This window comes from Salvelinus sp. IW2-2015, linkage group LG36 (genome assembly GCF_002910315.2).
Source record: "Salvelinus sp. IW2-2015 linkage group LG36, ASM291031v2, whole genome shotgun sequence".
NCBI lineage: Eukaryota > Metazoa > Chordata > Actinopteri > Salmoniformes > Salmonidae > Salvelinus > Salvelinus sp. IW2-2015.
Window position 1 is genome coordinate 32,651,081 of NC_036875.1, and position 13,529 is coordinate 32,664,609.

A 13,529-nucleotide genomic window follows, 5' to 3' on the forward strand; every position below is an offset into this window, starting at 1 on the left:
CAAGATCATTTCACCATTATATGTGACTCGTTTTAGGAAACTAGGCACATGTCGCACATTACTACTTCACAGGAGATGCGATTTTTGGCAGAAATGCCTTCTGTAACATGTGACCTTTCATGTGCCTTAATAACAAATTGTATGCCATCTGTAAATACGAATACAATTTTTAAATTACGAGCCTAGTTGGTTTAGCCACAGAAAGAGACAGGAACCTTCCCGCTAGCCATTATTGGTTGAGATAATAAGTGAGCTGTACATGCCAAGAGATGAGTTCGGATTGGTCTGCCATGTAACAAGCTTCTGTCTATAACATGATCTGGTCAGTATGTGTAGGTAATCCTTTCTAACGCGTCTTTTTTGAAAGATACTGCAAAGGTGTTGTTCTCCACTTTCTGGAGTTTGGAAATCAGTGGAAGTAGAGTATGATAGCTAAGGGGATGAAGAAAATTCTGGTGTTTGATTGCAAATATAGAGAGGGAGAAGCATCCATTCATGTATACGGGTAAGATAGTCTAGCTAGCTACATTTTCAGATATTACACGTATCTAATTTAGTCAGAAAGTTGTTTTCATTTTAAGATAAGTGTACTGTTAGCTAGCTAACGTTAGCTGGCTCTCTCGCAAGCTAAAGTTACATGTATGATGTGTGTAGTTATATTATTCGTATCTCAGAGCCATTTGTATTGCTAGTTATAGCCTAATGTTAGCTAGCTAACATTGAACGTTATGAGTTGGGATTATGGTTCATTGTTTAGCTAGCTAGCTATATGTAAACAAAAGACTCCACTATGCAAGTAACCATTTCAATAGAATGTTCATGATGTCACTGCGACAACTGTCGATAGACGTAGATGGTAAATTCGCTCTGGCTATCTACTCCGATTTCAGAGCACTCTCGTCTGTGTGCCAGCAGAATAACTGATGAATTAACGAACGCTCAACACCCATTGAATATGGCCGATGTCAGTAAATGTTGGCAAAAAAAAGTTATTCAATTGTTGCCAGCAGCACATTTGCAATCACCAACGTTAGCCAGTTAGCTTGGGTGCTCCTTGGCCAGAGCGTCCTTGGGATCAATTTCCAAACGCCTTAAGGTACTATGTTCATCTGTACAAACAATAGTACGCAAGTATAAACACCATGGGACCACGCAGCCGTCATACCGCTCAGGAAGGAGACGCGTTCTGTGTTCTAGAGATGAACGTACTTTGGTGCGAAAAGTGCAAATGAATCCCAAAACAACAGCAAAGGACTTTGTGAAGATGCTGGAGGAACATGTACAAAAGTATCTATATCCACAGTAAAACAAGTCCTATATCGACATAACCTGAAAGGACGCTCAGCAAGGAAGAAGCCACTGCTCAAAAACCGCCATAAAAAAGCCACACTACGGTTTGCTACTGTACATGGGGACAAAGATCGTAGTTTTGGAGAAATGTCCTCTGGTCTGATGAAACAAAAATAGAACTGTTTGGCCATAAGGACCATCGTTATGTTTGGAGGAAAAAGGGGGAGCCTTGCAAGCCAAAGAACACCATCCCGACCGTGAAGCACGGGGGTGGCAGCATCATGTTGTGGGGGTGCTTTGCTGCAGGAGGGACTGGTGCACTTCACAAAATATATGGCATCATGAGGTTGGGAAATGATGTGGATATACTAAAGCAACATCTCAAGACATCAGTCAGGAAGTTTAAGCTTGGTCGCAAATGGGTCTTCCAAATGGAAAATGACCCCAAGCATACTTCCAAAGTTGTGGCAAAATGGCTTAAGGACAACAAAGTCAAGGTATTGGAGTGGCAATCACAAAGCCCTGACCTCAATCCTATAGAATATTCGTGGGCAGAACTGAAAAAGCATGTGCGAGCAAGAAGGCATATAAACCTGACTCAGTTACACCAGCTCTGTCAGGAGGAATGGGCCAAAATTCACTAAACCTATTGTGGGAAGGTTGTGGAAGGCTACCTGAAACGTTTGACCCAAGTTACACAATTAAAGGCAATGCTACCAAATACTAATTGAGTGTATGTAGCTTCTGACCCACTGGGAATGTGATGAAAGAAATAAAAGCTGAAATAAATAATTTTCTCTACTATTATTCTGACATTCTTAAAATAAAGTGTTGATCCTAATTTGGCTAAGGTGTATGTAAACCTCCGACTTCAACTGTATGTATGTATATGTATATAAATATAAAAGAAATAAACTATACAATAAAACAGCGGTCTGTTTTATCCTACACAATAAAAACAGACACATGGTAAACAACAACAATCGTTCTCTATTAGAGAGTTTGAAAACAACAGTCCCACCATTCAATATCTGTTGTTTTTCGATCTATATGTTCACTATCTGGGCACTAGGAACTGGGCCTACAATCTGAAATTGCTACATTGTCTCACAAGAAATATACAAAATAACTAGACAAATCATGAGTTAATATGATTTTCTCTACCTTACAAATCACTGCCCCCCCCCCCCCCCCCCTCGAGAGCGAGAGCAAGCGAGAAACAACCATTCGCCTCTGAGCCCTGTGTGTTCTGCCCTTGACATTAAATAGTCCATTCCATTCGTGCTCTTACCTTCCCCGGTTGTCATAGTGCAAAGCCTTCCTTCCACGCAGAGCAGAGAGAATAGTGAACAGTCAGGGAGAATGTTGCTTCACGTCTGTGTGTGTGTGTGTGTCTCTCTCCCTGCACTCCTCTCTCTCCTCCTGTTCTAGTCTGGTGACTACTGCATCCAATACCGCTGCCATCCCTCTCATTTTACATTTACATTTTAGTCATTTAGCAGATGCTCTTATCCTGAGCAACTTACAGTAGTGAGTGCATACATTTGCATACTTTGTTTTTTGCATACTGGTCTCCCCTGGGAATCGAAGCTACAACCCTGGCGTTGCAAGTAGAGGGCTGCGGGTCCGGACAGAGATCATTGCGGCGCGGTCTGTATTTTTCATGATGCGGGCGGTCAGACTGATGAATTAGGGATGTAAAATGTTGTTGTTCCACAAGGCCTACTTACTGTATTAAAAGCACATCTTTATCTCATTGTTTACACACTCTCAGAATTTGGTGCTTCAAGCTGGGACCATGGCTGGCAAGTGAGCTGCGTCACATATGCCTAAAATAACATTGCGGGACTGCGGTTGGGTTCGGGACAAGTTCTTGCTGTAGTGGGTGGAAGTCGGACAGAAAGCCCGCGGGGGTGGGCTGGTGCGGTACGAAAAGCTGCGGGTGCTGGCGGGATGAAGAAATCAGTCCCGCGCAGAACTCTAGTTGCAAATGCCATGGTGTACCAACTGAGCCACACGGGAACACATATCAAGAGGCTCAGGCTGCAGTGGACCCCTCATTTTTGCAGAGAAGTGACATTTGGGCTTTTAGCAACAAAAAATGGCACTCCTATCAGATGAAGGTTGGCATGTGATTTACAGAAGAAACATCATCGAGGGTGAACATACAGTACAACAACCAGCACAAACTGAGTCAATGTATGCTTCTCTATCTCATGAGTCATCTCAACAGTACCTATAAGCCTTCTGCAAGATAAATCTGGGGACTTAGGCCAAATCACTGTGTTGTGGTAAATGTGACTTCTACAGTAAGTCTATATGAGATTCACAGCCACAATCTGACAGCAGCAGCCTACGCATCACAACCTTTCACCTCTACAGGAGGAAAACCCATCGCTTACGCCTCAGCAGTCAGGACATTATAACATCCCATCATATCCCAGGAGATGAACTACTAAAGTTTCTATTTCCTGTCAACTAAACTGAAGCATGTTCTACTTGTAGCCGATGTATGCCTTTAGGGAATACAGATACTTTACCACTACAATGACAGATGAAATTCAATAGTTTGCAATGCCAATAGCTTTTCCTTTGGTTTCAGTCCATTAGCAACATTTCTCCGTGTTCCTTTGAGGTAAGACAGATGGAGGTTGAGGTTACTCTGGTCAGATGGAAAGGAACAGGAGAGCTATTCCTTCAGTTCCCTGACCCCCATCTGTGTCTCCAGGTCCTAATGGCTAGGGGGCCCACACAACGCTGGTCAGCACAGAGGGTAGTATTCATTAGAACACACTGCAGCAAAATGTTTTGCAACAACGAGTGTTTCTAATTGGTCAAGTTCAGGTAGTTTCTCCCTGTTTCAGGCCGTTCTGTTCCATTTGGTGCCTAATGAATACGATCCATGTCTCCGCAGTGAAAGGCCCTCATTACCATGTGTTCTGTTGACTGCCCTCCTCTCTAAGTTACACACACACACACACACACACACACACACACACACACACACACACACACACACACACAGAGAAACTATTTCCCTCGTCGAGAGCTGAGCTCCTTTTTACAAGGTAGGGGAACAATCTTAGTCATCGCCCTCAGCTCTGTCATATATTAGTTTGAGTTGAACCGTTAGGGGAAAACAAAAGCGCCAAGTGCATAATGAATGGTGTAATATTACTTTTCATTTTCCAATTAAAATGTCATCAAAACAGCATGCGTCTGAGATTAATCTGGAAATATGATTTTGAAGAGTGAGGGGGTGAAGCAGTATAGCCGTTACACAGAGAGGCTTTCTTGAACGTTTTTTTCCCCTTAAATGTCTGACTCTGATCAACATTATTCGCAAACGCTTTAGAGAGTGGGTTGTTAATGCTATTATGCACAATAAAACAGAAAACATCTATTAACTTCTATTAAATATAATATTATTACTGTGTTACGTCTCAGGGTGATTTCATTTGCATGAATGATTTGTTGTCTCTCTCAGTAAAGTCCATCGTAATTGTCTTTGAGGGAGAAGTTACTGTCTGAGGGCTTGGAAAACAGTTCCTAAATGCCGAGCCGTTTCCACAGTTCCCCTCAGCTCAGCCATTCTACCTGTCCTGCAAACAAACACTGTACCCAGTCAGCTAGAATATGACGGAGTCAGCGAGCCCTTGCCCACGTCACAGCTCTGGTTACACTGACGGTGGACACTGAAACTGCTATGACAGAAGGGACTGAAACGCACACAAAGATAGCTGTAAAGAAGGTATTTGTTTTTTATTTTTAATACATTTCTAAACATTTCTAAAAACCTGTTTTCATTTTGTCATTATGAGGTATTGTGTGTAGATTGATAAAGAAAAAAAGTATTTAATCAATTTTAGAGTAAGGCTGTAACATAACAAAATGTGGAAAAAGTTAAGGGGTCTGAATACTTCCAGAATGCACTGTACACACACACACACACACACACACACCACACACACACACACAACACACACACACACACACACACACACACCACACACACACACACACGAAGGGATTACAGTGAGTCTGATTGGCTTGGCTACACTGAGGGATGCAACATCTGAGACCCAGTGTGGGTGCCTCCTATGGGGAAACTACATCCACTCAAGTCCAGGTTGTCAGTCTCGCTCAGGCCTTCCTCTACCCACATACAAACCCACACACTGGTGACACAGTTTGGAGAGTGGACACAACATGGGCAGGAGACCGCCAGGGCACAATGGTGCCAACAGGAAGGGAGAGAAAGGAGAGGACAGAAAAAACAAGTGGTGAGAGGAGAGGGGAAGCAAGAAGCTGAGGTAAAAGTTGAGTGAGTGTGAAAATGGAGGGGAGAGAGGAACAAGTTTCAGATACAGTTCCTAGCCTCGCCGACAACAAAAAAAGCCACAAAACAAAATAAACAACAAACAAACGTGATGCAAATACCCATTTATCCCCATCCCAAAACCAATCACACATTTTCTACAATACAAAAGCACATTATACTACATTATAAGAAGAGAGAAGAGAGAGAGGAGGAAGAGAAGAGAGAGAGAGAGAGACACGCGCAGAGAGAGAGAGAGAAAGACACACACGCAGAGAGAGAGAGAGAGAGAGACACAAGCAGAGAGAGAAAGAGAGACACATGCGGAGAGAGAGAGACACACGCAGAGAGAGAGAAAAATCTATAGATTTGCTGTTTTCTATTTTATTAGGATCCCCATTAGCTGTTTCAAAAGCAGCAGCTACTCTTCCTGGGGTCCACACATTAATAGACAACAGCTCAAGGACAGAACTACATCAATTCAAAAATAAATAAAAAAAGGCACACGTAGCCTACATATCAATACCAATACATACACACAAACTATCTAGGTCAAAGAGAGAGTCGTTGTGCCATGAGGTGTTGCTTTATCCGTTTTTTGAAACCAGGTTTGCTGTTCATCTGAGCAATATGAGATGGAACGGAGTTCCATGAAATAAGGGCTTTATATAATACTGTACGCTTTCTTGAATTTGTTCTGGATTTGGGGACTGTGAAAAGACCCCTGATGGCATGTCTGGTGGGGTAAGTATGTGTGTCAGAGCTGTGTGTAAGTTGACTATGCAAACTATTTGGGATTTTCAACACATTAATGTTTCTTATACAAAGAAGAAGAAAGAAAGACAGAGAGAGAGAGCGAACAAACTAGATAGAGGAGAGAGATCTCACCGAGAAATTAGGCAAATCCCCTCATAACCCTAGAGCTCCATGGGAAACAACTCTCAGCTAAGTCAATACGATGGTTGTATTTGAGTCCGTCCAGAAACTCGAAGTGCATACAAAATACACAGGAAAATGAAAGAGAGAGAGCAGAACACAGGAAGGAAATAGACACCAACAGCCCCAGAAGCAATGGTAACAGCCCCTCCACCATGAATCAACAGAACAGGGGTCCAGCAGCAGCATCACTCACCTGAAGCTGAGGATGGGATCATGTTCCCAGATCTTTGGACTTCATCAAATCTACTGAAGATTACATTCAACCTGCAGAGGAGAGGAGAGGAACAGATGGTTACATTCAACCTGCAGAGGAATAAAACAAAAGTAAGAGAAGAGGCAAGGAAGGAAGAGAAGAGAAGAGGAAAGGAAGGAAGAGAAGAGAAGAGGAAAGGAAGGAAGAGAGGAGGAAAGGAAGAGAAGGGGAAAGAGAGAAACAGGTTAGAAAACTGAGAAAGAAACAGGAAGGTGAATAGCCTTCTCACTGATTCACCCGACATTATGGATCTGTACCTGTCAGAGAGAACATTTCGCTCTGGCCTATTCAGAAGAACAGAGAGCCAAACTAGACCACATAAAACTGGCAGATGAGCATTTAATAGGTAGAATGAGCGTTTGGAACGACCTTGGCTCAAAGAATGTGGAGGGAAACCTAAAAAGGCAGGACTGATAGAATGTAATACCGAATACAATTTCCTCCAAGTCACCCTAGTGGTGTAGTGCTACTGTTTAGGTCATAATATCTCAAATGAAATTTGTACCGACAGAATATTATTATAGAATATGCATAAAAAGCATCATTTGGCCTATGCCCACACATTGTCTCAAGAAAATGTTATATTTGTAATACCTTCAAAACACCAAATGAGGCATATTTAATTTCAAAATAGGCCATCACTGTCAACCGTGAATGATAATTCTTCAGGTTGTAGCGGTGAAATGTCCAAACTAGGTCTGCATGACAATCAATGATGTCAATCAATTTCATGGGAATATGCATTTAGATCTTCCTGAATGACTGTTTGGTGAGAGAATTACAGCAGCTGGAGTTAAACTGGTAGCTTTTCTTGTTTTTCCTTTCAATCAAAGCGTATATCCTGCCTAGTGGCGCGCATCACTTAACATGGTCCACACACACCCGCACAGGCGTGAAGAGGGCACGGCAGCACCTCTTCCCCCTCAAGAGGCTGAAAAGATTTGTCATGGGCCCTCAGATCCTCAAAAAGTTCTACAGCTGCACCATCGAGAGCAACTTGACAAGATGCCTCACCACTTGACCGCAAAGCGCTACAAAGGGTGGTGCGGACAGCCCAGTACATCACTGGGGCCGAGCTCCCTGCCATCCAGGACCTCTATATCAGGCGGTCTCAGAGGAAGGCTCGAAGCTCCCAAGCAATTGAATGTCAACTCTGCTACCATCCGACAAACGGTACCGGAGCATCAGCTCTATTGGCACTGACTATCTTGCACTGACTCTACACACTCACTAGACTTTATTTACAGACAATATATATATATATATATATATATATATATATATATATATATATATATATATATATATATATATATACAGTGGGGAGAACAAGTATTTGATACACTGCCGATTTTGCAGGTTTTCCTACTTACAAAGCATGGTGAGGTCTGTAATTTTATCATAGGTACACTTCAACTGTAGAGAGACAGAATCTAAAACAAAAATCCAGAAAATCCATTGTATGATTTTTAAATAATTAAATTGCATTTTATTGTCATGACATAAGTATTTGGATCACCTTACCAACCAGTAAGAATTTCCGGCTCTCACAGACCTGTTAGTTTTTCTTTAAGAAGCCCTCTGTTCTCCACTCATTACCTGTATTAAACTGCACCTGTTTGAACTTGTTACCTGTATAAAAAGACACCTGTCCACACACTCAATCAAACAGATTTTCCAACCTCATCCACAATGGCCAAGACCAGAGAGCTGTGTAAGGACATCAGGGATAAATTTGTAGACCTGCACAGGCTGGGATGGGCTACAGGACAATAGGCAAGCAGCTTGGTGAGAAGAAACAACGTGTGCGCAATTATTAGAAAATGGAAGAAGTTCAAGATGACGCCGTCAATCACCCTCGGTCTGGGGCTCCATGCAAGATTTCACCTCGTGGGGCATCAATGATCATGAGGAAGGTGAGGGATCAGCCCAGAACTACACGGCAGGACCTGGTCAATGACCTGAAGAGAGCTGGGACCACAGTCTCAAAGAAAACCATTAGTAACACACTACGCCGTCATGGATTAAAATCCTGCAGCGCACGCAAGGTCCCCCTGCTTAAGCCAGTGCATGTCCAGGCCTGTCTGAAGTTTGCCAATGACCATCTGGATGATCCAGAGGAGGAATGGGAGAAGGTCATGTGGTCTGATGAGACAAAAATAAGAGCTTTTTGGTCTAACTCCACTCGCCGTGTTTGGAGGAAGAAGAAGTATGAGTACAACCCCAAGAACACCATCCCAACCGTGAAGCATGGAGGTGGAAACATCATTCTTTGGGGATGCTTTTCTGCAAAGGGGACAGGACGACTGCACCGTATTGAGGGGAGGATGGATGGGGCCATGTATCGCGAGATCTTGGCCAACAACCCCCTTCCCTCAGTAAGAGCATTGAAGATGGGTCGTGGCTGGGTCTTCCAGCATGACAACGACACGAAACACACAGCCATGGCAACTAAGGAGTGGCTCCGTAAGAACATCTCAAGGTCCTGGAGTGGCCTAGCCAGTCTCCAGACCTGAACCCAATAGAAAATCTTTGGAGGGAGCTGAAAGTCCGTATTGCCCAGCGACAGCCCCGAACCTGAAGGATCTGGAGAAGATCTGTAGGGAGGAGTGGGCCAAAATCCCTGCTGCAGTGTGTGCAAACCTAGTCAAGAACTACAGGAAACGTATGATCTCTGTAATTGCAAACAAAGGTTTCTGTACCAAATATTAAGTTCTGCTTTTCTGATGTATCAAATACTTATGTCATGCAATAAAATGCAAATTAATTACTTAAAAATCATACAATGTGATTTTCTGGATTTTGTTTTTAGATTCCGTCTCTCATAGTTGAAGTGTACCTATGATAAAAATTACAGACCTCTACATGCTTTGTAAGTAGGAAAACCTGCAAAATCGGCAGTGTATCAAATACTTGTTCTCCACACTGTATGTATATATATATATATATATATATTATATATATATATATATATATATATATATATATTATATATATATATACATACACACACACACACACAATAACACACACACACACACACACACACACACACACACACACACACACACACACACACACACACACACACACACACACACACCACACACACACACACACACACACACACACACACACACACACACACACACACACATTCAAACACTACATACGCAAACACGCATACAGACACAACACAAACACACATATACAGTTGAAGTCGGAAGTTTACATACACCTTAGCCAAATAAACTGAGTTTAAATGTTTCACAATTCCTGACATTTAATCCTAGTAAAAATTCCCTGTCTTAGGTCAGTTAGGATCACCACTATATTTTAAGAATATGAAATGTCAGAATAATAGTGGAGAGAATGATTTATTTCAGCTTTTATTTCTTTCATCACATTCTCAGTGGGTCAGAAGTTTACGGTAGCATTGCCTTTAAATTGTTTAACTTGGGTTAAACTTTTCGGGTAGCCTTCCACAAGCTTCCCACAATAAGTTGGGTGAATTTTGGCCCATTCCTCCTGACAGAGCTGGTGTAACTGAGTCAGGTTTGTAGGCCTGAGATGTTGCTTCAATATGTCCGCATATTTTTCCATCTCATGATGCCATCTATTTTGTGAAGTGCACCATCCCTCCTGCAGCAAAGCACCCCGACAACATGATGCTGCCACCCCGTGCTTCACGGTTGGGATGGTGTTCTTCGGCTTGCAAGCCTCCCCCCTTTTCCTCCAAACATAACAATGGTCATTATGGCCAAACAGTTTATTTTTGTTTCATCAGACCAGAGGATATTTCTCCAAAAAGTACAATCTTTGTCCCCATGTGCAGTTGCAAACCGTAGTCTGGCTTTTTTATGGCGGTTTTGGAGCAGTGTTGTAAATATAACCCATATTTATGTTTATTTATTTATCCCTTTGTACTTTAACTATTTGCACATCGTTATAACACTGTACATAGCCATAATATTCCTTCGATACTTTGTGAGTGTAATGTTAACCGTTCATTTTTGATTGCCAATGAAAGTGAAATAGATAATAAACAATGTAAACATATGTTTCCCATGCCAACAAAGTCCTTTGAATTGAAATGATTTGAACTGAGACAGAGAGAGCGAGAAAGAGAGAGAGAGATTAGTCAGAGGAGTAAGAGAGAGAAAGAAGTGAGAGAGAGAGTAGTGAGAGAGAGGAGTGAGGGTGAGAGACAGAGACAGACACAGAGAATCAGTGACAGACAATCAGAGTGACAGACAGACAGAAAGACAGGCAGAGAGAGAGACAGGCAGAGAGAGAGACAGGCAGACACAGAGAGACAGGCAGAGACACAGAGAGACAGGCAGAGACACAGAGAGACAGGCAGAGACACAGAGAGACAGGCAGAGATAGACAGAAACAGAGGTAGAATGTTCATCATACCGTGACTGTGGTAGGCCCTTCTTGCTGAGGTCCATCCTCACCCTCTCCCCCACATGTCTGTAGATCTCCACCAGGCAGCCCATAGCTCCGTCTCTCACCTAAGGACACCAGGGGGGAGGTTCAAAGGTCATCTAGAACATGCCCTAACAGGACTACAATATAATATGAAAATGTCTTTATCTACTGACAGAATGCAACTCCCAGATGTGTATATGCTAACACTAATATAATTTGTTTACAGATCTTGAAACAGTCACTGAACAGAATCATTACCCTGCATCCCCCAACAGATAGCACTGTTCTGTTCTGTGGCTGCCACTAGGGGGCTTCATGTCCCTGTAGAAATGCCTTTGTGTCCATCTGTGCTAGAGCTCTCTCCCTCCCTGACCAGCAGTGTAATAAACTGATTCATGACACAGCAAACGCACCTGACTGGTGGGATCTCCTAGTAGATTACATATGTGAGGGACTATTTTACTGAGGGTTAAGCCTTGGGCTCCGTACCTGGAAGAACAAAGAGGGAGAGAGAGAAAGCATGTCAATGACATCATAGGGAAGCATCAGCATCACTGCAAATAGACTCCTGACAATAAAGACCTTACCATAATATAATTTTAAAATTCCCTATGATACACATGAGAGAATATTGACACATTTTAAATCAAACCTAGGCTCATCCATGCTCTTGGCAGTATGGTACAATTCCATTGCTATCAGAATATTAGAAAGGAGAAATCTAAAAATGTATATTGAATCTTACCCTGTCTATGACGAAGGAATGATGGAAAAACATGGTTAAAGAGATCAGCCGAGAGCTCTAATGACAATCTGTTGTATAGTAAGAACAGACAGACAGATTGATAGATGGGTTATTGAGAGGCCAGGCAGTCTTACATTTTGAGCGTTGAGATGAGACAAAGGCACACTCCCTCTCTGGTCCTGTTGTTCTTGTGTTTGAAGCCTCCCAGCATTCTGTCCCACACGTACTGGGGAGGAGAGGACAGGATATTTGTACCAGGTCAACAATCAAATTGCTTTTTATCACGGATCAGGTCATATCAATTAACATACAATCGAGTCAGGAATCAAAACCTAACTGGGATTCAGGAATGAATCAACAGGGAACTGGGAAGGAATTGTGGGATTGACTCAAGACCTTTGTCAATAACTCGTCTATGAGGACAGGTTAGCCCAGGTAAGCTCCACCTGATGGGGGGGTGTCGTGTGTTGTGTGATGTGTGTGTGTGTGTGTGTGTGTGTGTGTGTGTGTGTGTGTGTGTGTGTGTGTGTGTACCTGTGGGGTAGCAGCCTGCTCCATGATCTTCAGCAGCAAGATTTGATCTTGGTCTCTGACTTGGTCTTTGGAATCCCCCAGACGATCTATCAGACTGGGCAGTACTGGAGACACACAGGCGAGAGGGATGGACACACAGGGGAGAGAAGAAAAGAAAAGACAGGGGAAGGGTTAGCATTGCTATCTAAAGGTGTGGGTGAGGAGTTAAAATCCAATGGAGCTCAAAAGTTTAGTCAAGGCAGTTTTTTAGTCAGACATTTTGTCTAGAAATCTAAACCATTTTTATTTTGAACTCATTTAACCATGAAGAAAGTGATATTTTTTAAGATAATAAAATCTTACCTGTTCCCACATGGTTCCTAAATCGGTCCTGTAGCCTTGTCACTAGGGCAGATAAAAGGTCTATTCCAAGCAAAGCCACCTGGAACACACAAAAGGAGAATATTTTGAATAAACAAAAATACAAAATGACAAAATATGAAATAAAAGTAATTCGAAATAAATAAAAAACATCTTAAATTACCTCTTTTAACAACATTAAACAATCTAACAATGTCTCTTCCTTCTGATTCAGTCCAGTGTGCAAAGTAGTTTCACAAAGGGTTGAGCGTAAACTGAAATATAATCACTCTGTCTGCTCATAAAAGGACAATGTATGATGCTGCCGCTCTGAAACGTGTAATATTGACTTATTACACCTTTTGTACAGTGCTGCCATAGAAAACTAATTTAAAAAAAGTTGCCAGTCACCATGGGAAAACCATGGCTGATGTAAGGTAAAAGCTCTGTGCCCCCAAATAGTTAGATTTCCTTGTCATGGGGTGAGAGAGCTGCTCAACAAACATCTAGTGAGAGTAGCCCTGCTAACACCATAACAACACATAAGCATCACCTGAGCTTGTGCCGGCCATGGTGCAATTTTTGAAACGTTCAATCTTGTAAATAAAATACAACTCTGCGCAATGAACCCTGCTGCATTGATGAACACTGCCATCTACTGGTGAGTGTGATTTAAG

The 13,529-nt window shown here is 42.3% G+C and overlaps 1 protein-coding gene and 1 non-coding gene across 2 annotated transcripts in view; one reads left to right on the plus strand and one right to left on the minus strand.

Annotated features, from left to right (window-relative positions):
• LOC111959499 (CLIP-associating protein 1) overlaps positions 1–13,529 on the minus strand; it is a gene marked incomplete at its 5' end in the record, with an annotated part of 83,176 nt that overhangs the window by 59,360 nt on the left and 10,287 nt on the right. Inside the window, 6 exons of the mRNA XM_070437636.1 lie at positions 6,741–6,811; positions 11,220–11,317; positions 11,648–11,723; positions 12,114–12,205; positions 12,514–12,617; positions 12,856–12,934. Coding sequence (XP_070293737.1) covers positions 6,741–6,811; positions 11,220–11,317; positions 11,648–11,723; positions 12,114–12,205; positions 12,514–12,617; positions 12,856–12,934 — 520 coding nt within the window. The remainder of the gene's footprint in view (positions 1–6,740; positions 6,812–11,219; positions 11,318–11,647; positions 11,724–12,113; positions 12,206–12,513; positions 12,618–12,855; positions 12,935–13,529) is intronic.
• LOC111959982 (U4atac minor spliceosomal RNA) lies at positions 13,318–13,442 on the plus strand. The gene has a single exon (XR_002876749.1). It is a non-coding gene; the product is annotated as a U4atac minor spliceosomal RNA (small nuclear RNA).